The sequence below is a fragment of the Melospiza georgiana genome, chromosome 18 (assembly GCF_028018845.1).
Source record: "Melospiza georgiana isolate bMelGeo1 chromosome 18, bMelGeo1.pri, whole genome shotgun sequence".
Lineage (NCBI taxonomy): Eukaryota > Metazoa > Chordata > Aves > Passeriformes > Passerellidae > Melospiza > Melospiza georgiana.
The window spans coordinates 852,934-875,784 of NC_080447.1; the positions used below are offsets into that span (position 1 = coordinate 852,934).

Below are 22,851 nucleotides of genomic sequence, written 5' to 3' on the forward strand. Positions count from 1 at the left end.
GCCTGGCCAGCCCCAGAGGGCTCCTGGAGGAGTCAGGGATTTTATTTGCAAACAAATCTAGGTCTGCTGCAAGGCAAAACTGCACTGAGAGACACAAGAAACAGGGGAAGGATTCCCCTGATGGGTGAAGGGAATGAGAGGGGTTTGTCTTTACAAAGCAGCTGAGGGTCTGCTGGCAGGGGAAGTTAGGTACACAGAGGTGAGAAATAATGGGAAGAACCATGGATTCCATAGGAAATTCACTGACTGGCACAGGGAGAGGAAAAGGGAGGTTATACATGAAAAGGGGCATTGGGTATTAGGGGTTTGGGAGGTCTGCACCTCTCAAGCACCTCAGGCAGTGGGGAAAGAAAGAGGGAGATGTGGCTGGGATAAAATTGGGATAAAAAGGAAGCTCCATCCTCCAAGATTTCCTCTGAGCGACCCATGGGGAATGCCCCTGGGCTCTCCCTTCACTCAGCAGGGTTACAGGACTGCTCTGACTCCCTTTTGGACACCAGCCCCGGTGTTTGTGGGTCCCTGTCCTGGCGCTGCCCGTTGGGGCCCTGCAGGACCCAGCACGAGCAGGAGGGCTCCGCGCATCACAAGGGGCTGTTTATTCTGCAGAGATCTGAGCTCTGGCTCCAGCAAACGTGGACAGGAATGCAAATGTCCCTCCTGCCACAACAGTTTGACTCAGATGTGGAGGCTGCTTAAAACAAACAGAAAACCCTCACAAATAAAAGGATTCTCTCTCCTGAGACCAGGGTTGTGGATACTTTTTAAGAATTCAGCAAAGACTAGACAGACAATCTTTTCTTGGTGAAAATAAACTAAAAGATTATCGGGATTCTCTCCTGGCTACTTTAAATATAGATGGGATATATATATATAAATATATTCCTTCTGGTACAGGAGATTTTTCACTCAGTGATTTCTTTTCTCTTAATATCTTCTAGTTTCCTCCTCCTTTTTTCCCCCACCCAAAATCTGTTTAGGTGTGAAGACAGTTTGTTACTGGGCTGCATGTTCCCAGGAGCACTGCAAAAATATGGATAAAATCCACTTTATTTAAAGACTTTGGCAGTGCAGGGGATCTGCTGCTCTAGGGGGGTGTAAATGCAATGCCCATGGGCTCTAGGGGAGCTCTAGGGCTGGGGAGAGAAGGCAAGGAGGTACCAAAAAGTAAATATTCTGAAGGAAGGGCTGATTCTCTGGTGATCCTTTGATTTCCTTTGCACCTCCTCATTCTTGGTTAGGAAACAAGTCCTGTTCAGTGGTGGTATCAGGAGTAATGGCTTAAAATTCCAGAAGGTTTGTGAAATCCTTTTAGTGAAATTGTTTGCATTCTGGGGAAAATACCATAGGAAAAGGTTTCTTTTTTTTCATTTTTAACAGAATCAGTATCAGAAATGAAATGTTTTTTAAAAAATACAGAGCTTTGTTCCAGCGTGGCAGTGCTTTGGCTTTTCAGGCATTTCTCCTGCATCTGCTGTGGGTTGATGTTGTTTCCTCCCACACAGGGAAGGAAACTTGTGGGCTTTGTCTGAATGACAACACAGCACATGGCCTTACTTTTACCCAAAAAATTAACTTCTGTCTGAAATGTCACCTTTTTTCCACTTTGTGCTGCATAAATCATCTCATCCCCTCTTTTTAGGAGAAAGTAATTTTCAGTTTAATTTTCTCTCTGGTGTAATGGTTTTCACAAACCCCTTCAGGCCTGCTGGGGTCAGCTGTGCTGCTGCCACCCTTCTCTCAGCTGGGAAGGTTTCCCAGTTATGCCGGGCACCATTTCTCCCTTTGCTGAGCTCTGCTGTCCCCCTCGCCCTGGCTGTGCAGCGTTTCAGGCCACAGACTGCTTTGGTGCCCTGCAGGGGATGTGCTGTGCACGTTTGTGGGGCTGGAGGAGAATCAAATTCCCTTTTCTCTCCTCTGCTGTGACCCATCCTGGCTTGCAGATCCATGGCTCCAGGCTGCTCCTGCCCATTCCAGCTTGCTGCAGCCAGGGATGGAGCTTGGTTCAGTTTGTCATGGGAGCATTGCAGGGCTGCTCTGGGGAGGTTCAATTGTGATGGGAGCATTGCAGGGCTGCTCTGGGAGGTTCAGTTTGTGATGGAGCATTGCAGGGCTGCTCTGGGACTCTGGGAGGTTCAGTTTGTGATGGGAGCATTGCAGGGCTGCTCTGGGAGGTTCAGTCTGTGATGGGAGCATTGCAGGGCTGCTCTGCGAGGTTCAGTTTGTGATGGGAGCGTTGCAGGGCTGCTCTGGGACTCTGGGAGGTTCAGTTTGAGATGGAGCATTGCAGGCTGCTCTGGGAGGTTCAGTTTGTGATGGAGCATTGCAGGGCTGCTCTGGGAGGTTCAGTTTGTGATGGAGCATTGCAGGGCTGCTCTGGGAGGTTCAGTTTGTGATGGGAGCATTGCAGGGCTGCTCTGGGGAGGTTCAATTGTGATGGGAGCATTGCAGGGCTGCTCTGGGAGGTTCAGTTTGAGATGGGAGCATTGCAGGGCTGCTCTGGGGGTGCAGGAGGAGCTGGGGCTGGGGGCACAGTGCTGGTGAGGGCAGCGTGGGGTCCTTCAGCTGAGAGCACTGCCTGCATCCCGAGCTGCCCCTGGGTGTACAAGGTGTCCCCTTCAAAGCAGGGTGTGAGGTCCCTCTGAGCAGGGCTCACTGAAGAAGCGTGGTACCAGCACTGGCCAAGTGTAGCCATGGTATTTTCTGAAAAATGCTTTCCTTAGGATTTTTCCTCCTGAGAAGCTGGGAGGCCTCAGGAACAAAATGCAAACAATGATTATCTGCTGCTGTGGGATGCAACAGGTGCATCTGGGATTGGGCTCATGGGGTTGTTTCTAATTAATGGCCAATCACAGTCAGCTGGCTCGGGCTCTCTGTCCCAGACACAAACCTTTGTTATCATTCTTTCTTTTTCTGTTCTTAGATAACCTTCTGATGAAATCCTTTCTTCTATTCTTTTAGTATAGTTTTAATATAATATATATAATGAAATAATAAATCAGCCTTGTGAAACATGGAGTCAGCTCCTCATCCCTTCCCTCGCCCTCAGACCCTTGAGCACCATCACAGCCCAGGGCCTCGGGCACAGCCCTGTCTGAGCCAGGGGCAGCAGAGGACATTGTCTGAGCATTCCAGAGCTCCTCAAGCACAGAACTGGGCTTTAGGGAAACCCTGCACACACCAGGCTCTCTGCCAGGGATTGCAATGCACTGTCCCTGCTCACACAGTCCAGATAACTGAGATTCAATGGTCACAGCTGCAGAAAGCAGCTTCTGATCCCACCTAGGGCACCATGAAATGAGGCTGCGTTCAGGGCTAGTTTAGAAATCCTGCTCTCTTTTCCATGGCATGAAGAAATGAGAAATTGAACACAATATGTTCCATTTTGGCTCGCTTTAAATTCCATCCAGGAGAGACGAACACAGCGCATCCACTGAAATACAAACCTTAAAGATGATCAGAGCAGCCTCTTCAAGAGGCATTGGGTAAAGCTCTGAATTCACTCAGCACAGTGGAAAGCTCTGAGGATCTTGGGAAGAGTCCCAGTCTGGGGCTGTTGTCATAAATGGTCTTCATAAAAGTGAATCCTTAATTTCAGCTCTTTTCCCACATCAGCTGGGAAGCCTGCTGGGGTTTGGGTGCATTTTGGGATTCTCTAATCAGTTGCTGAAATGTTCCTTTTTTCCTGGTTGCGCTCTCCAGCAGAAATGCCTTGTGACACCTCAGTGCTGTGCCAGTCTGCCTCCTTGAGGATTATCCCACAGAAAGAAATTCTGCTCTTTCCTTTTCCCTCCACACAAGCACTGAAGCTGGCTCAGCATTCAATGCTTCAGGAGTAAAACCATTCTCAGGAGATTGAGTATTTTCTTGTCTCTCTCGATGCCACTGGCCTAAGGAGCTCACCTTAATGCAATCTTCACTGCCTTTCCATGCAGTTAGCTGGTTTTGTAACAAACTTTACAGGAACTGCATCAATTCCCTCTCCAGTCTTCCCTCTATGCATTTCTGCTGTATGGACCCCTCTGACACAAACCTGGAACCCAGGGAAGGACAGCTCCCAGAGCCCCCACAATGTCACACCCAGCCAGGCTTTGCTCTTCTCTGGGGCTTTTCTCTCTGGGATCCTGCCAGGACTGGCTGCTATTAAACAACCCAGTTTTGTAACTCTCACAACAAGCTCCATTATCTGGAATTCCTGGGTTAGCAAAGGACAAAAGGAGCTTCCCACTGACACTCACAGCAAGGTAGCAGTATAGCCAAAAATTAATTCTGAGTTTTGCAGTCCTCTGCTCCCTGCTGCCCTTGTTCATGGACCCCATCCAGAGCTTTGACCTTTCTTCTATGACTGTGTTTTCAATAAACAGAAAATACTTTGGTGCAGTGGTTTCCCCTTTCAGGCAGTGATTCCCCTGAGGTTTGTTCACGTGCTGCTTTAGCAGGGAGGAGATGCAGTGTGCTCACTGAAGGGGTCTGGGAGTCAGTTTGGGCTGCACTTTCAGCCTCTGTTTGCCTTTGATCTGGTTGTGTTTCTCCCCTGTGAAATGGAGCAGTGCACAGTGATCCAGTCACAAAGTGTTACTGAGCCTCTTGAATTGGTGGGAAATAACCTGAAATCTTAAAACAAGTACAAATTATTAATTCATTGTTAAATCCATCATCCCACCAAATCCTCTCTTTGAAGGAGCCTTAATCCAAGGTATTATTAATATAAAAGCAATTATATTCCTGGCTTATCAGTGATGTGAGTGAACATTTCATCCCTTTTTTCTGCAGTGCGGAGGGTCCTGCCTCTGAAATCATGCAGATTGATTTTGAAATTGAGGAGCTGACTGACCTGCCCGAGACCCAGCTCATCACCTGGCAGGTGGAATATCCTGGAGACACCACATCAGACCTGGGCATCTCCAAGATCTACGTGAGCCAGAAGGACCTGGTAGGAGTTCTGCCTTTGGCTATGGTAAGGAGCTGTTTGGCATTCTGCAGGGATTTAGCTGGGAGGGACAGAAGGAAACACCTGGAGAGGCAGATCCTGCCTTGGGAGGAGAGAGCACAGCTGCCTTGGAGCCAGCTCCTGCTCTTGGGCTGCTGCAGTGGGTGTGGGGGCAGAGGCTGAGCTGATGGCATTTCCCTGCTCAGGAGGGTTTTGGGGTGCAGGACCTGAGTGAGCTGATGGCATTTCCCTGCTCAGAAGGGTTTTGGGGTGCAGGAGCTGACAGAGTTGATGGCATTTCCCTGCTCAGAAGGGTTTTGGGGTGCAGGAGCTGAGTGAGCTGATGGCATTTCCCTGCTCAGGAGGTTTTGGGTGCAGGAGCTGAGTGAGCTGATGGCATTTCCCTGCTCAGAAGGTTTTGGGGTGCAGGACCTGAGTGAGCTGATGGCATTTCCCTGCTCAGAAGGGTTTTGGGGTGCAGGAGCTGAGCTGATGGCATTTCCCTGCTCAGGAGGTTTTTGGGGCAGGAGCTGAGTGAGCTGATGGCATTTCCCTGCTCAGAAGGTTTTGGGTGCAGGAGCTGACAGAGTTGATGACATTTCCCTGCTCAGAAGGTTTTTGGTGCAGGAGCTGACAGAGTTGATGGCATTTCCCTGCTCAGAAGGGTTTTGGGGTGCAGGAGCTGACAGAGTTGATGGCATTTCCCTGCTCAGAGCTGCTGTGGGTGCAGTACCAGGTGTGCTCAGGCACTCCTCCATCGTGGTGCATCTCTGATCTGAGTGATCTTACCTTGGGCTGGGACACAATAATCCTGAGAAACAGGATTGCCACTGAATCCTGGCTCCATGTCCATTTGAGAGTGAGAGAAGAAATGAAAGGAGTGGCATGAGCTCTGATTAATTTGAATTAGTGGGGAGCACAAAATTCAGTGTGCAGCCAGCTGTCTGTTCCACAGAAATGCATTCAAACAGGCACCCCCTGGTCACAGTGGAAACCACTGGACATGAAAATGGCCTGATCCTTCAGCCTTGTTTTTACCTAAAAAATGCCTGTTAGATACCCACGTTTCAAGTACAATCAGAAATTCGTGCATTTCTCTTCTGTCCCTTTCACATTTCTGTGTTGTTGGAGATGAAGCACACTTGTGTAAGGTCTGGCTGTGCCTCGTTTCTGTTCTTAGGCAATCTGTTAGAAAATATTGACACATTATTATTTAGTGCTGAAAGAAAACCAAAAATCAATCTCAAAGCATTTTAAAAAATGTAACCTGGATGTTTGCCTGGTGATAGCAAGTTAATTATGCCATTACTGAGGACTGGAGGTGTTCTCTGCACTTTGAGACTCCCAGAACTGGCTGCTCTTGTTGTTTGTATTTACCAGCTACAGCTACTGAGATGCTGTGGTTCTTTATTTTACCAAGCCCACGTTTTGTCCCTGGTGGCTCGAGGCTGGGGCTGGCTCACAAATGGAGTTGTGCCACCCTTTGCACGGCTGCCTCCTCCTGCTGCGCCCTGGGGAGCCTCTGCTGCTGTGCTGGGAGGGAAGAGGCTCTCCAGAGTACCCTGGGCTGGGCCCTCAGTGCAGCCACACGAGTTCTGGAGGGGTTAAGGCTGTGGGACTGATGTAATGTCAGATGTTGGGGGTTCTGTTCTCTCCATACATAATTGAAAAGATAAAAGGTTTCCTCCCCAGTGGTCCCAGGAAAGCAGAGTTCTCCTCAGGTGTGCCCACGAGCCGTGATTGCTTTATTATCAAGTGATATAGTGGCAAAATATAGCTCTGAGAACAAAAATAGCTGCTGCTGGCAGCTGCTACAAATCAGCTCAGTCTCTTAATTTCCATTAAAGATGAAGAAAAGCCATTGTGCAGCAGCCCAGCGCTGTGTGCTCAAAGGTCACACGCAGCCTGTAGAGCTGGCAGGAGGTGGCATTTGCAACAGGTGTGGGAGGAGAGGGGGCACAGACAAAGGGCAGCAGTCCCTGGATGCCCGACAGGCTGGGAACAGAACCCTCCCCTGCACTGCAGTGCCAGCGAGGCAGCTCTGGGGATTCCCAGCCTCCAGATCTTTGTCCTGCTTCACTTTGTGCTCAGGAAATGATGACACACGTGCAGCCCTTTGGGCATCCAACTTTGATTAGTTTGATACTTCAGTTTTCCCTGTGCTCCTTGCAAAGCTGGCTTGGCATTTGCAAATTCAAGTGAAATTTAAAAATAATTTCTCCTCTTCCATTTAGAAAGAAGCACAATGGAAATGACGTGTTATGTTATTTCGCTGGTTTTGGAGACAGGAATCATTTGGGTTGGTTTTTTACTGGTCTTTATAGCAGAACATATAATTTCAATGTGTGCCATTGTTTCAACCAGCACCTGATGTTCTTTTTAAAACTTTAATGAATGTGTTGACAGCAAGTAAACTGTTCTACTTACCATCAGCATGAGAAGCTGGATAAGCAGACCAGGTAAATAAATAAAATCAGTTGTGGCAGTAAAGAGGCTATTTATTATAAAGGAAACTTTATTTGTACTACAATTATTTCTAATAATTACAGGGATCAGCTGTCATGGCAGTGGCTGGCTCTGATGGATTCTATAAACACCCAGGGTATCAATGCCCTATAAATACCTGTACCTGACACATTTCATTGGTAAATAGTTCATGTTCTGCTGGAGACTGGGGGTGCTTTCGGGCTTGGCTGCCACAGTTCCCAGTGGGAATCTGGAGCTGTTCGGCCTCCTCTCCCCACCCACCCTCTGAGCTGACACCCAGGGTGCTTTGGGGTGAAATCTGGGCTTTTCTGAAGGCTGAGGCTCCCCCTTGGCAGGGATGTAGATGAACAGATTGATTTTGGGGGATCTGTTTGGCTGGGAGCAGCCTGGGCTCTGCCTGGCAGCTGAGCAGTGCAGGATCACGTCAGCCAAACCCTCTGTCCCACTCAAATTCAATGAGGGAATGTTCCTAAAGACTTCACTGACAGCTTTATGAAAAAGAAAGAGATGTCTAGAGAGTAGATAAAAGCTTTTACCTTCCTAATTCATAGCTTTTAAATTGCAATTACAGTTTTCGGCAAGTTTTCAAATATTTAATTAAAATGTTACCCAGTGCTGAAAAGGAGCCTTTTTAAATCAAAATGATTAGTGAATCATGGATGAAATCTACTCCTAAGAAAGGGAGGAGCCGTTGGATCACTGTGATATTGCCAGCAACCACTTTCTTTTCAGAAATATATTCTATTGCTTCCTGAAATTAGACAGGTCAAGGACTTCAGGTTTCACACCATAAACCAGAGTTGCCATTCCCCCAGTAATGGCTCAGCACTGTGGCAGTGCCAGCTGTGCCCAGCAGCCCTGGCTTTGGTTGGTGTGCAGGATGGAATGAGGAATGCAGGCACTCAGCAGTGGAGCAATCCATCTCCATTCCGACAAATGCCACCTTCTTTGGGTGTTTCCTTGCAGATTAATGACCACCCTGGGGTCCTGGGCATTTGCCATGGCAGGCAGCAGCTCTGTCCCTGCCCAGCCAGACCTTGTGCTGATGTGTGGAGCATGCAGTGAAAGAGTTCCTGATGTGTGGGGTGTGCAGTGAAAGAGTTCCTGATGTGTGGGGTGTGCAGTGAAAGAGTTCCTGATGTGTGGGGTGTGCAGTGAAGGAATCCCTGATGTGTGCACTGCAGGAATCCCTGATGTGTGGGGTGTGCAGTGCAGGAATCCCTGATGTGTGGAGGAATCCCTGATGTGTGGGGTGTGCAGTGCAGGAATCCCTGATGTGTGGGGTGAGGACAGGAGGTTGGAATGTCAGGTTTGTCCCTGGAGCTGCAGTGGGGCTGAGTGATGCTGTGATCACCTGGAGCAGCAGCAGCATCAGCCTGGCTCTGTCAGGGGGCACTGAGGGATGAGGGCTGGGGGCACAGCTGGTACAGCTGCTGACAGCCACCCTTTGATGTGGGACTGGAAATGGGGCCCCCAGAGAAGCAGGAACAAGCACAACGGTATTTTCCTTAGGAATTTCAGCCTAAGAAAAATGGCTTTGCATAAGAGCTGCTCTTTCTGAAGTGTGAGTTACATGTGTTTTCTTTGATTAGACTGAGCAGGGTTTGAGACAAGCCCAATCCTTCACCCTGACAATCTCTGTGCTGCTCTGGAGCTGTGAAATGTAGAAGGACCAGGAAAACACGGCAGATGTGAATTTAGAGCAGGTTTCACCAGAACCTGTCCCTCCTCTGGACGCAAGATTTAGAAGTGCTGGCCTGTTTTCACACTGCTGTAAAACCACTGTTATTACAAATGTTCTGAGTTTAAAACAGAAACAATTTGGTGGTGAACTGAGTTTTCAGAATGGTGGTCCTGTAATTATTTTATCATTTGATAATTTTTGTGGAGCCAATTTCAGCCAGCTGAAAGGGACCTCATTTTGAGTAGAAATGCTGTGGGGAGCAGCTGTGGGGAACAGCAGGGATCCAGCTGTGGGGCTCCAGCTGTGGGCTCCAGAGCAGCCCTGTCCTTGCCTGGGCTCTGCTCTCCCTTGGCCTCCCAGCTCTGACTGGCGTGCTTATGGAAAGATTGTTCCCTTTTGGCATAATGAAGGGATGCTGCCTTAATTGGTTCCCTTCAGATGAGTGATTTGAATGCAGCATTGCTGGAGAGAGGCAGAGCATTTCTCCCTGCTGAAATAGATCATCACCTCTGTGCTGCTGCTGGGGCAGACCAGGCTGGCATCTCCCTCCGCAGCTTCTTGACATTATGTTCTTCCTGATTTTGAGGTACAGTTTGATGGCTGGGGGCTTCCTTTTTTTTTTTTTTCTTTTTTTTTTTTTTTTTCTCCTGGGGATTTAAGGTTTTGAAATTATTTATTTATGAGCCATGAAAATCCCCCCAAAATGGATTTTAACAAGTGTGTAATTGGATAATTTGACAACTGGTAAGCTGAAGCCCCAGAGATCAGGAATTACACTTCACCACAGAATAGTGCTTCTTCATGTAGAATTAATTAGATTTCCTCTAGATTACAAGTAGTAAGAAGAGTAGTCAATTAAGAGAATTATTCCCTGACTTTTCCATCCTTCTTCAAGCCAGTGGTTTTAAGAATTCCTTTTCCTTTGTGAGATGTTCTCAGAGGCAGGATGGCAGTCACAGGATCAGGGCCAGTGGATTGAGCACAGGAATTCAGGGTGTGCACAGGGTGTTTTTAGGCATTCCCAGGTGTTCTCAGGAGCAGCAGCACAAGCACAGGGGTTCAGGCTGAGCACTGAGCACAGGAATTCAGGCTGAGCACAGGAATTCAGGGTGTGCACAGGGTGTTTTTTGGCATTCCCAGGTGTTCTCAGGAGCAGCAGCACAAGCACAGGGGTTCAGGCTGTGCCCAGGGTGTTTTAGCGGCCCCCAGGGCCCCCAGAGCCTGGTGCTGCCCCCATTGCAGAAGGAGCAGTAGATACCACACAGAGATGTGCCCAGAGGGAGAGGACAGGGACCCAGATCACCCAGACTGGGTGAAGATCTCAGAATTGAATGTTTCCCGAGTGCAGAGAAGATGGATTTTGTAACAGCACATCTGTTTCACTTCCATTGTGACCTTCAGAGAAGGGATGAGGAAAGAGTGAAACAGGAAATCTGTGCAGCTGAGATTTTGGAATACCTAATGTTGTTTTATAATCACTGATGTCATTTCTAATTGTGAGGAGAATACTAAAACACCCAACAACATCAGTGTGGAAAGTGCTCATTTTAAAAAGCTTGACATTTAAAGAGACTAAATTATAGGCATAGAAGAAATGTAAATGTTAAATAAAAAAAGTCTGGTTCTTTTTCATACCACTTACTCGTAGTTCTATCATAAAATAACAGAATCACTACCCTGGAGTGGGATTCTGCAGAATTCCTCCCCTGGAGACACAGCAGTTACAGTTCAAAGTGACTTTGCCTGCAATGCTAAACTTCTGTTTCCTCCACCCATCAGCTCCCAACAGAGGGAACTTCAATATTGAAACCGCTCTACACCTGGCCTGAAAATCAGTCCTGACAGTTTGAAAATAACTGGCTGGACTTCCAAATGTTCCAAGTGGCTGAAAAACCCAATAATTGTTATGTTATATAGAAATATGAAACTTACACAGTTCAATAAGGAAAGACAATACACTACAGTGATGAGACTTCCCATTGTAATTCAGGGTACAAATTCCAAATTCTGGTTGTAGTGTTTGTGAGCCAAACCAGCTTTGAATTTAAAAATAATTCTCCCTGTTTCAGTGAAATGAAGGTGTGTTGTTTTCACATGTGTATTTTCTCTTTGATCTTAAAAAGATGTCAGAAAATGGAATTAAGTTTCCTTGTCAGAAGTGGTACAATCTAATATATGTATGTAGCTCTTTGCTGATAAGGTGATAACAGGAACCACTAAAAAAAGTGAAAAGCTTAGACATGAGGGGGAAAACAAAGCATTTCAACATTTAAAACAGAGAGGAAAAAAGCTGAACATATGTAAAAATATGTAAAAGTATACATCTAATTTAGCCCTAAAGAGGAGCAGAAGAGAACAGATCTGTACTGCAGCTGGCACCAGGGAACCACAGCTCTCCTTCCTTCTCTGGGGATTGCTTGGGATGCAGGGAAAGCCAGGGCCAGGTTTGACAGGTTATGTTTAGGGTAGGTTTAGGTTATAAGGTTGGGTTTATAGGATGCGTTTTCTGTTCTGTGCTCTGTCACGTGAGTTATGAATTTGTTACTGTGAAAAACTGAAATGTTTCAGACTTGGCTTTCTGAGGGTATTCTGAGCTGTGTCTCTCAGCTTTCACAGTGTGGGTAGGAAGTCTTCAGGAGGAGGCAAAGTCCAGTTCCAGTTTTCTTCCCTGCTGGGCTGGCTGGGAGCCAGGGGCCTCAAGAACAGATCCCCCCCTTGGCAGAGCTCTGCTCCTGTGCTTGGTTTCTGTTTCTGTCCTTTCCAGATTTACAGAATTTCTTGTTGCTTTCTGGAGTGGCCAGCAAGGAGGCACTTTAAAGTTCAGTGACTTTTTAATAATGGTTTGGTTCTCCTTCCTGAAAGAACTTTGTTATCCACATCTTAATTGCAAGAATTGCTGCTGCCTGAAAGCAGTTAGCAAACATGAATCTTCAGAGGAAAAAAGACTTAGCAACCAGCCAGGCTATCAGTAAGGCACACTGTGACCCCTGTCTGGGGCTGTGGTGCCTGTGGGTTGCAGATTAGCCAGGTGAAGCTGTTTGTGCTGTTCCCCAGCTGGGGAGGCAGCGTGGCTGTCCAAACACAGAGCTCTGCTGGCAGAGCTGCTCTGGGATCTCTCTGTTGCTCTTCACGCTGTTGAGCAGGGTGTGTGGCTGAAGGCTGCTGTGCAGGTCTCCACATCCTAACCCTCACTCTGGGCAGCCTTGGAGTAACAACAAATTAGTTCTTAAAACACCCAGGGTATTGAGATGTAGTCACAACAGTGCTGTGGCACTTAAAACCCAGGTTGCAAGTGGGGATTTAATGTTCTCAAAGAAGGATTTGCTGCCTCTGAGGAGCCACCTGACACTGTGGTTGTCACAGGTTCTGGACAGACCAGTTACATAACTGAAACCATGGCAGAGAGGGGCACTGGTATGGAAACACATCCTGGGAACATTGGGTACAGAGTCAGGAGACGGTTCTTGTAATTCCTCCTCTGACACGGGCTCTCTGCGTGTGCCTGAGTGGTTCTGGCACAGCACAGGGATCTCCAAGCCCAGCTGCCCCTCTGCACATCCCCTCCTCGTGTGTGTCAGGGCCCTGTGGGGGCTGGCTCCTCGCTTCTGAAGCAGCACAGGTTTTACCCAAATAACCTTGTCAAACAGTCTGAATCCCTCCAGCAGAAATTGCACAGAGGCTGAGAATGGAAGGAGAATGTGGACGCTCTGCTAAACTGAACACACCAATTACCTTCCCTTCATACCTGTCTTCCCAGTGCCCTCTGCTGGGAAGTTCATCCAGCCTTCCCTGGATGGAATTTGATCACACTTCAGTCTGTGCCCTCCACCCCTGAACGTCTTCACGGTGACCTTTGTGTGCTTTGCACATCCCTGGCAGGGGAGAGGCTGCCCAGCCATGCCCTTTCAAAAGTCACCATTTCCACTAGAAATGTGCGTGTGTAACATCCCTGTAGTGCTGCTGCTTGGGGCACTGGAAGTCGAGGGGTGGGAGGGAGGAAAGGAAGGGTGGGAGAGCAGCAGCAGCTGCAGGGTGTTCTGTTGGCAGGGTGACATTTAGAAATACCTGCCAGTGGACTCTTATCTCCTCTCAGTCTATCTTTTTTATCTTAAATGGATCCAATCAAGAGTTGCTTCACGGACAAACAGCTGGAAGAAAGCATTTAACTTATTTCCTGCTTTTAAAAGTCTTTATGCTAAGAAGCACTGAAAACAGTGTGTAAGTGCTTAGAGTGCTTACAGCCTAATGTGAAATTTATTTCCTGCCCATGCAAGAGCCCAGCCTGGGACTGATGCCCCTCCCTCCAAACCCCCTGTGGGAGGGCTGCAGTGAGTTCCACATTCCCCTTTCCTACCAGGGCCAAACACACCTCCAGAATGTGTGCCTGCTCTGTGTTGGATGGAAGGAGCTTTCTGTGGACCTTGGTCGGACCAGGCTGGTGACCCCAAACCCACGGGAGGGCTCGCAGCAGCCCCTTTGCTCTGGGCTGCAGTTTGACTTTTCACTGCAGGCATCTGACAAATAACTTCAAATGTCAACCTGTGAAAACCCCTGTGCAAACAAGAGTCAGTCCAGCTGCTCCTGAAGGGAGCATTTTACCTGTCACTGAGGCATGGAGGCAGTGAGAGAACGCTCTGGTAATGGGCTCTGATTGGTTTTATTTTCAGAAAGACTGATCTCTCTGTGGCCAAGGAGCAGCTTTTGGTTTGTTGTTTCTTTTCTGTCTGATTCTCTTTCCACATCCGTTCTCTGCCTGTTGGTTGGAACTCGGGAGGGAAAGGCAAAGTGAACCTTTCCCACCTTGCTTGCATAAACAGATCATGTTTGTTGGAGAAGTCCTCAGCACTGAGCAAATGGAATTATTCTGGCAGGAGAGGAGCACAGGAATATGTGACTACACTTCTTTATGGCTGCAGAAATGACTTGCAGCTGCCCTCGTGTACTGTTCACAGGGCAGTTGACAAAAGGAATGATTTTCAGAATTCACTGGGAAGAAAGGAAAATAAGCTTGTTAGTAAAGGTATGAGTGCAGGAGCTCTGAGTCACAGGCCTGCTGGCTTGTTCCTCCTGAGCAGGCTCCCAGCACATCAGCAGCTCCCTTTGGAGGCACTCGAGACAGAATCAGTCCTGTTTCACAAGTGTCCATGTGGAGAGATTGATGCCCTGTTTCTGCCCTGGATATCGGTGGAGAAGTGTATGAAAAGATCATCAGGTGATCCTCAAAATTATTTTAAAGGACTGAAATTGGTTATTTTTGTTCATGTGGGAGTGGCATTTATATTGTTTCTGGCTGGAGCCCTTCCATAGGAAAACATGAACTGAGCTTCAAAGGTGTCTGTCTATTTGCTGTTTTATTTACTATTTCTAGGCCTAAACCAGTAGGATTTAATATTTTCCTGGATGTCTGCAAAGCACGAAGCCTTTAAAGCAGCCTTGGTTTGTGAAAGATTCCCTTCTGAGTCACATCTAAAGGGGAGCGGGAGCGTGGGGAGGGAAAGGGAGGGCCAGGAAAGAAAGGCATTTGTCAGCTATTAGTTAAATGCAGGTTTATTTGGAGAAAAGGGAATAAAGAGAAGCTCATCCATCTGTACGTATGAGTTACACCCTGGTGCCTGTGTGTGTAATTGCTCAGCAGAGGCAGGGCTGGTGCTCTGTTGGTGATGCAGGTACCCCGCTCACCAGGGCAGGGTGTGATACACCCTCAGGAGATTGAGTGTTACTGCACCTGCCTCGGCAGAGAGGCACGTGAATACCTCAGCTCGTGGATATTGCTTCTGATTTGTAGTCTATTTCTTCTCATTCTCTTAAAAATGTGGATTTCAGGTGTGTTTCCAGTTACCAAGCAGGTCCTAGTGCATGTGTAATTTCTGTGCTCAGCCTTAGGGGTGATGTCAGTGCCTGCAGTCAGCCCTGGCACAGGATGGTCTGGGATCAGCTCCTATGGGGTGTCACAGAGGGCTGCATTTGGGGTGATGTCAGTGCCTGCAGTCGGCCCTGGCACAGGATGGTCTGGGATCAGCCTTTGGGGTGAGGTTCCTGCAGGAGCTCTTGGGATATCAGTAAAGGGCTGCATTTGGGGTGATGTCGGTGCCTGCAGTGAGCCCTGGCACTGGATGCTCTGGGATCAGCCTTTGGGGTGAGGTTCCTGCAGGAGCTCTTGGGATATCAGTAAAGGGCTGCATTTGGGGTGATGTCGGTGCCTGCAGTCAGCCCTGGCACTGGATGGTCTGGGATCAGCCTTTGGGGTGTCACAGAGGGCTGCATTTGGGGTGATGTCAGTGCCTGCAGTCAGCCCTGGCACAGGATGGTCTGGGATCAGCCTTTGGGGTGAGGTTCCAGCAGGAATCCTGGCTGCATTTTGGGTGATGTCAGTGCCCGCAGTCAGCCCTGGCACTGGATGGTCTGGGATCAGCCTTTGGGGTGAGGTTCCAGCAGGAATCCTGGCTGCATTTGGGTTAGGGCAGGGCTCAGCAGCAGCCAGGGCTGCTGGGCACACTCAGGAGTGAGTGCTCACCACACTGCAGCGGGCACAGGCTGAGACCTGGAGTCGTCCTGGCTGTTTGCAGACAGCCCCTCTGCATCTCCACTGGATAAAGCAGAGGTGAACCTGGGCCACCTTCCCTTGGGCATCGCTGGGGAGTGGATGGGAGCGGTCAGGGCATGAGGAATCCATTCCCAGAGGGGCTCAGCAAACCCCTGCTCTGCCTGGGGCACCCCAAGCCCCATTTCTGCAGGCAGGGTGGGCAGTGCCCTGTGCAGAGCCTGCCTAGGGCACAGTGCCCCCCAAACACCAATGGGCCTGTGCCAGTGCTGGGTGCAGGGGAAAAGCAGCATCCTGTGAAAATTCATCCCTTTGGACCGAATCCTGGCCTGGGATATGCACACTGAATTTCCATTGGCCTTGGCAGGCTGTGCTTGAATACATTGGGGAGAGGAATTTCATCCTTAGTTTTTCCTTTCTTTTCTGCAGCTTCCTGCAGCTTTTTGGTTTCCCTCGGTTTAAGTAATCAAAGCATCCTTGCCTTGCTGCATTAAAAGGAATTTTCTTGAGACCGTTTACTGCTTGGTTTAAAATTATTATTCTTGAAAATCAATTAAATGAGGTGTCTACCATAATAAAATAAAAATTTTTGCTTTATTCACCATGCATTTGGTAGGTGGCTGATACAATAGCTTTAGAAACTGTGCCATGTGTAGTTACAAGAGAGTGGAACTTGCACAGAACACAGACATGGAGCACAGATCATTGACCTGAAATCTTTAACAATAAGTAGGAGTTCCATGTGTTAACTTGAGCATTGACCTTTTATCTTTGTTGAGCAGAGGATCTGCAAATTAAATACCAATCAGTAATGAGAAATAGCCTGGTATTTGAGCAAAACCAATCAGCTGGAGCCTGGGCAGACAAAAAGAGACTGAATTTTATTTTTTAAAGGCACTGAGTCCCCCTGTTGTGGGCAGAGCCTTCCCCAGACAGGCTGGGCTGTGAAGGAGAGCTTGGTGTTCATGTTGGTCACCCTGGCTGTGACAAACCCCCACCTGGCAAAGATGAGCATTTGTAATCAGCAGGCTCTGAGGTGCAGCATGCAAACTCACAATTAGCACCTTCAACACAGGGAACATCTTGTCATCAGTCCTGGCTCTCATTTTGGTGTGAGGAGAGGGAGAAAGGAGATGTTTTCCATGCTGGTTTTGGCTGACACTTTACTGCTGCTGTTGAACTCCTGCCTTTGCCCATCGAGGTGACTCCTAACACCAGCCTTGGCTCTGCTTTCTTCTTCCTCTTTGAGCCTGCCCTGCTCTCTGTGAGCCTGTTGTGGCCCAGGTGAGCTGTGCCTGGGCAGGGATGGGAGCTCAGGTGGCACTGCCAAGGCTGTCCCTGGGGCTGGGTACACAGCCCGTGCTGGTCTGTCTGAGCCTGTTGTAGCCCAGGTGAGCTCTGCCCCAGCCTGGGCAGGGATGGACGCTCAGGTGGCACTGCCAAGGCCGTCCCAGTCCCTGGGGCTGGGTACACAGCCCGTGCCTGGCACTCCTGGGCTCTGCTCTCCCCACATCCCAAGCCAGCCTGGAACCCCAGTGTCCCCTGGGGTGGGATTTCACACGGAGGGAATCCCATCCCATGGAATCCCCTTCCCATCAGGAAAATGGTAATTCCCTCCAGGGTAATTCCCTGCAGGTGTCAGGGTGCAGAGCTGGGTGTTCTGCCTGTTCTCCTGAGCAATATCTTTGGCACGGAATGAGTGTTTCTGTGTCCACCTGCTTTTGTGGAATGGAAGCTGTCCCATTGATACAGCCTGTTTCTATCAGGGCATTGAGAAGGATTGTTTAAGTGTGTCAGTGATGATGAGTCAATTAAAAAAATCCATGCTGTACAGGCAGTATGGAAACAGCTCATTTGTTTGCTGAAGTCAGGTATTCAGGGGACACCAACACTGCCATCATTACAAAGCCTCTGCTGGGAATAATCAGAGTATCTCACTCTCCATGACAGTTTTTTGGAAAGCAGTTGTGACAGACTATTTAATGAAGCAGAAAGTGGAGTTAGGTTTGCATTATAGAATACTGACATGAAATACCATTCTCAAAGAAAAACACCCCTAACTTTCTAGCTCCTCTTCTTCAGATGTCTTCATTTAAATGCAAATAGCAGCTTCATCCACAATGAAATAAAAAAAAAAACCTTTTTTCCCTGGGAAACAATAATGAGGGTAAATTTAAGTAATTTCATTTCTGTAATAAGATAATCCTTTTCAATGCTCGTGGTAATATTATGATAAAGGTTGATTTTAAAATTATTATTTTTGAGTAAGGGAATGTATTTTTGGCTTTAGTAGAAGCAGGAATTCTGAATTCACTGTAACTGCCCAGATGCTGCTCCTGGGGTCAGGAAGTTCAAGGGTCTGATCTGGATTCCACTGAGCCCAGTGGGCAGATAATCCATAATATTATCTGCAACTAAATCTTGTTCCACCTACGCTTGATTTGCTGATGAAAGTGATGGTTTGGTTCTGGTGGGGTTTCCTTGTGCTGTTTGTGCACAAGCAGCTTTCAGTGCTCAGGTCTGGGGCACTTCCATCATTCACTGACCTTGGGGACAGGGCAGGGAGGTGACAGAGTGACTGTGGGCTCCTTGAGCAGCTGCTCTGTCCCACGCTGTCCCCAGCATCTCCCAGCATGGCCCAGACTGTGCCAAGGGGGTGGATCAGAGAATGTTGTGGTGTGCTGTGCTTGGTGGCACTGCAATGCTGTGTTTGGTGAGCTCTCTGTTCCCCTGAGAGGCAGGGATTCCAGCAGGACAAACTGCAGTGCCTCCAGTAGCTTGTGATGGCTTCATCTGCCCCTGCAGTGATTCCTGATCAGCTGCAGTGCCTCCACCAGCCTGTTGTAGGTTCATCTGCACCTCTCCTCCACAGTTACTCCAGCCCTCCTGCACCTTGCCCACCTCCAGCAGCTCCAAAGCTCCTCTCTTAGAGAATCCCAATGGTTCCTGTCAATGGAGTGAGGCCCAGGGTGGATAACAGGCATGCAGAAAAGGAGCTAGAGCCTGTAGGTAAGAGGAATAAGAATTTTCTGTAGCAGTTTAATATCCAGAACTGAAAATGTTGCTATTTAGCCATGGAAGGTCCAAAGGCCATAGGATATCATGGAATATAGATAAACAGCAAGGTGTTTCCAAAGGCAATAGGATATCATGGAATATAGATAAACAGCAAGGTGTTTCCAGCAGGCCAGAGAGCAAAATGTACTTTTATTATTAATATATCCTGTGTTTCTCAAAACTCAAATTGTGAATGCAACTGCTAACAGATGCCAGAGCACTTGTTGATAGAGATCCTGAAAGAGAATGTGCTCCCTGGTTTCCAGGGGTTGCTCAGATCTACCCAGATGCCTTCAGCTGTCTGGGGGGATTTCTGTCTAAGATAACCAAATGTCATTTTTTCAGCCACATACCGATCTCATAGAAATGAGTGGGAAGATTTAAATCAACAAGGACCATTTTCTGCAGCTGTTATTTATGAGCAGTATTAGTTCTAATAGACCTGTCAGCAACATGCAGAGTGTTTGCTTGGTTCAGTCAAGGCTTTCAGGATGTTTCATGTTCATGTCAGTAGTTCCTGGCTGATTCTTCAGATAACTGGGTTCTGTCCTGCATTTTGAAGTCTCTCTCAGCTCAGCAAGAGGTCAATAACACGGATTATGTCCAAGATGGTCACTGCAATATAATATAGATATACATTACCTGCATTTGGGTTCTCTTTCTATTGTGAATTTTTCCATTGTTAGACTTTAATTTGCACATTAAACACATAGTTTCCCTTTATGAAGCCAGAAGGGTTTTCTTTGCAGTGAAAATGAGTGGCTCAATTACCCTCCTACTAATGGATAAAATGTAATTAACATTGTCTGGGGGCTAATTTTCATTTATGCTGCTATTCTGCATAAGCTGAACATCATTCTCTGGAAAAAGTCAATGTGTCACTTTTATTAGCCCAGTTTGCACTTTAACACCAAGAAAATTAATTCCAGATACATTAAAATACTTAACTTGAAATCCAGTGGAATGATCTGAGGGCAGCAGCTAACTCTGACGTGTCTTTATGAAGTCCTGCATTGGGGGTGCCTGGTAAATGGGGTGCAAACCTTGGTGGGAAGGGCAGAGTGCAGGAGCAGCTCCCAGCCAGTGCTGCCCTGAGCCCACCAAGGTTTGCACACCTGAACAGCCAGAAAGCCGATTTTGGGTGGGGTTTGTTCCCATCACCTTGTGCTCAAGGGCTGAAGCTGTGTGGTTGTGGTTAATTTTCAGGCCTGAGGAATAGTGCCAGCACGTGTTGCATCCCTGTAGCACAGTGCAGAATGTTTAACAATACATTTTGGGGCATGTTTCAGTGTCTTAGAAGCCTGTGAGGAAAACCACTTCAGAAATGCAGGCTGTGCTCAGAGCCTCCAGTGATTTTTTGTATTCTGTGAGTTTTTAAATATCTGCTCCATGCTGACATGAGTAAGACCATGGGGAGGTTTGTGCTCTCGCTGGGATTTTGCAGTCAGCTGTTTGTTAGGAGACATTTCTCCATGTTCAGTTTGTATTTTCCTTTGTCCACTTTAATCCCAAAGCTCCTGCTTGTGGTCCTCTGTGGCCCCTCAACTCCAGTCTTGTTCCTGCTTTGGTTTGGATTCAGAGCCTCATTCCCTGCTCGGGGAGATGCTGTGCTGTAAATGCAGGGTTCACTGCCACAGACCCTTGCTGCAGTTATCCTGCTGCTGCTGCCCTGTGCAGCTCACCTGAGCCAGCTGCTGGACTGTTCACCACCATTGGTGCTGCTGCAGGGAGATCCTGAACCTCTCCTTACCCCCAGTGAACCCACCCAGGGGCCTCCCCCAAACCACAGGGGCCCAGCATCTCCCTCTCTTCCTAAGTGCCTGCTTGATGCCTCATTTTTTGTTCTGGTTGCAAAAGCAGCAACCTGACTCTCAAATGTGTGTGGAAGTCAAGTGTTCTGCTTTTGTTTCTCAGTGCTTGCGCATCCCCCATGGACAGGCATTCAGCACCTGCAGAATTGAAACAATAATAACCCCAGTGATGAGGAGACTGTGTTGTGTTATAGTTTTGCTTTGCTCTCTATTGGGAGCACCTTTTTACAGCAGCAGCCTCTGTGTGGAGCACTGCAAAAATAAGAGGGATGTGATGAAGGCAGGCCAGGGGTGCAGGGGGAGAGAAACTCACCCAGCTGTGTGTCATGGCAGAACAGACTGTTGGAGCAAAACGTGCCTTTAGAAGGGGCTGGATGTTTCCACAGTGGGAAGCTCAGCAGTTTTCGCTGAGAGGAGAGGAGACAGGCAGTGTCCTGAGAGCTCACCTTCCCCAGAGCTGGCTCTGCACAGGGCAGCCCCAAAGCAGTGACTCTTGTCCCGTGCAGAAATGGCACTTTGGGGCTCTGCCATTTCTTAGGTACCCAGGAGCAGAGTTTGCATTAGGTTGTGCAGGATATGGGCAATAGCAGCATTCAGAGTGCACTTCAGCATGCCTTTGAGTTCAGCAGGAGTTCTCCATCCATCACCTGTCTGTAGGGTGAGAAAAGCAGTGGCAATCACAAATATATCCTGAATGCAAACAATAGCCATGATTGATAGACTTTCCTTCTGTGCCCGTTCCCAGGTGCAGGACAGGGCCCCAGCCCTGTGCTCTGCAGGATCAGGGCGCTGGAGGAGGTGAAATCTCCCTGGCTGCTCTCAGCGTGTGCAAGGAGAACTCCTGCAGGTTCAGGAGCAGGGAAAGCTCCCAGGCACTGCTGTGCCCCCGTCTGCCTCCCTGCCCAGCCTTTCCTCGTGGCACCTGCACGTCCTGGTGCCTTTCTGGGAGCTGTGGGGAGCCACCAGAGCCTTGCTGCCATCCCAGTCAGCGAGCCAGCAACTCCTAATTGCATTTTGGCAAAAGGCACGGAGCCACCAGGTACATGGCTCAGAATGAAGCCTTAGCACAGCTGCCTCATTTCTGCACATTTTCAGCGTTTCCAGCTCTTTAGGCTGAGCATGTGTTTTAATGATTTAGATCCAAGTGCATCAAATATAGGAAGAAAAAGAGCATAAGCACTAAATCCAGAGATAAGGCATGGTTTGCACCAAAGCAACAGATTTCTTCCTCTTTTCTGGATTTGAATGTAGTTAGAAAAAGAAATATGTTCCAGAAGAAATCCAATTGCTCTGGCATTAAATATAAATATATATCCGTGTGCGTGTGTTAGTGACAAGGCTGTAAAAGGCCTGCCTGACAAAGGGAACATGAAAAGACACTTTCTGTTGTAATTCCCAGCCTGGTCCTGTGTACAGATTATGTTGAGAAGCAGCTTCAAAGGGCAGGTTTTCCTGGCAGGATCTGATCCTGGCAGGAGCCCTCAGCCCCCCTGCCCCTTATTGTGCTCATTAAATCCCTGAGCCCCAGCTCAGCTCGTTTCAGGTCTGTCAGCATTTCCATTTCATACCCAGCTCGTGGAATGCACTGGCCCCTTCCTTTGTGCTGCTCAGGGGTTATCAGTATGCTGTGGACACTATTGTATTTTACAATATATTTAAGAAGCAACAGGATTTTAAATTTGCTGGAACAGTTTTGTCTGAGGTGGTGGATTAGCATTTCAAATATTTCTTTTGTGCTAACCTCTTGGGTAAACCGTAATTATTTAAAAGCAAAAAGCTTTCAGAAATAGATGACATTGCTAATTGAAACAGTCACCAACGAAAAACTAATGTAAATGCTTTAAGTTACCCCAAACAATTTGTCTGTCTGTGGGGAACATTAGAGCAATCAGAGGTAGATTAACTGTGGGGAGGAGCAGAGGGAAACAGGGAGTCTGCAGCAACATTTACTAACTGGGAGCCAAAACTCATTTGTTACAAAAGCTGTACAGCCTCAGTCTTTGTGTTATCTGATGGTGTGAATTATTACTGTACATCATGGGTATCTTGCATAATTTCAGAATAGGATTCCTAGAAAATGGCATTTTGTTTTCCCAGTAGGAAAGAACAAAACAAAATCCAGGAGACAATAAGGATCCAAAGAAATGCATTACCTTTGGACACCAAAATTCTGCCTAGTACTTTTGAGAAGATTAATTATTTTAAGCAGTCCTTCAAGCTGATGTTTAAAATATTTTTTCCCGTAAACATCCAGGGTCACAGTGGTTTCAGACAGCTCATTTAATCTGCAGCTTGAATACAAACCCCAATTGCTGCATTACCCGGCAGCCAGAGCCAGGAGGAA

The 22,851-nt window shown here is 47.9% G+C and overlaps 1 protein-coding gene across 3 annotated transcripts in view; it reads left to right on the forward strand.

Moving 5' to 3' along the window:
* LOC131091203 (transmembrane protein 132D-like) overlaps positions 1-22,851 on the forward strand; it is a 183,933-nt gene that overhangs the window by 108,886 nt on the left and 52,196 nt on the right. For 2 of the 3 annotated variants that reach the window (XM_058037124.1, XM_058037127.1), the window contains one exon: positions 4,771-4,954. In XM_058037124.1, coding sequence (XP_057893107.1) covers positions 4,771-4,954 — 184 coding nt within the window. The remainder of the gene's footprint in view (positions 1-4,770; positions 4,955-22,851) is intronic. The other variant, XM_058037125.1, reaches the window with a different exon arrangement.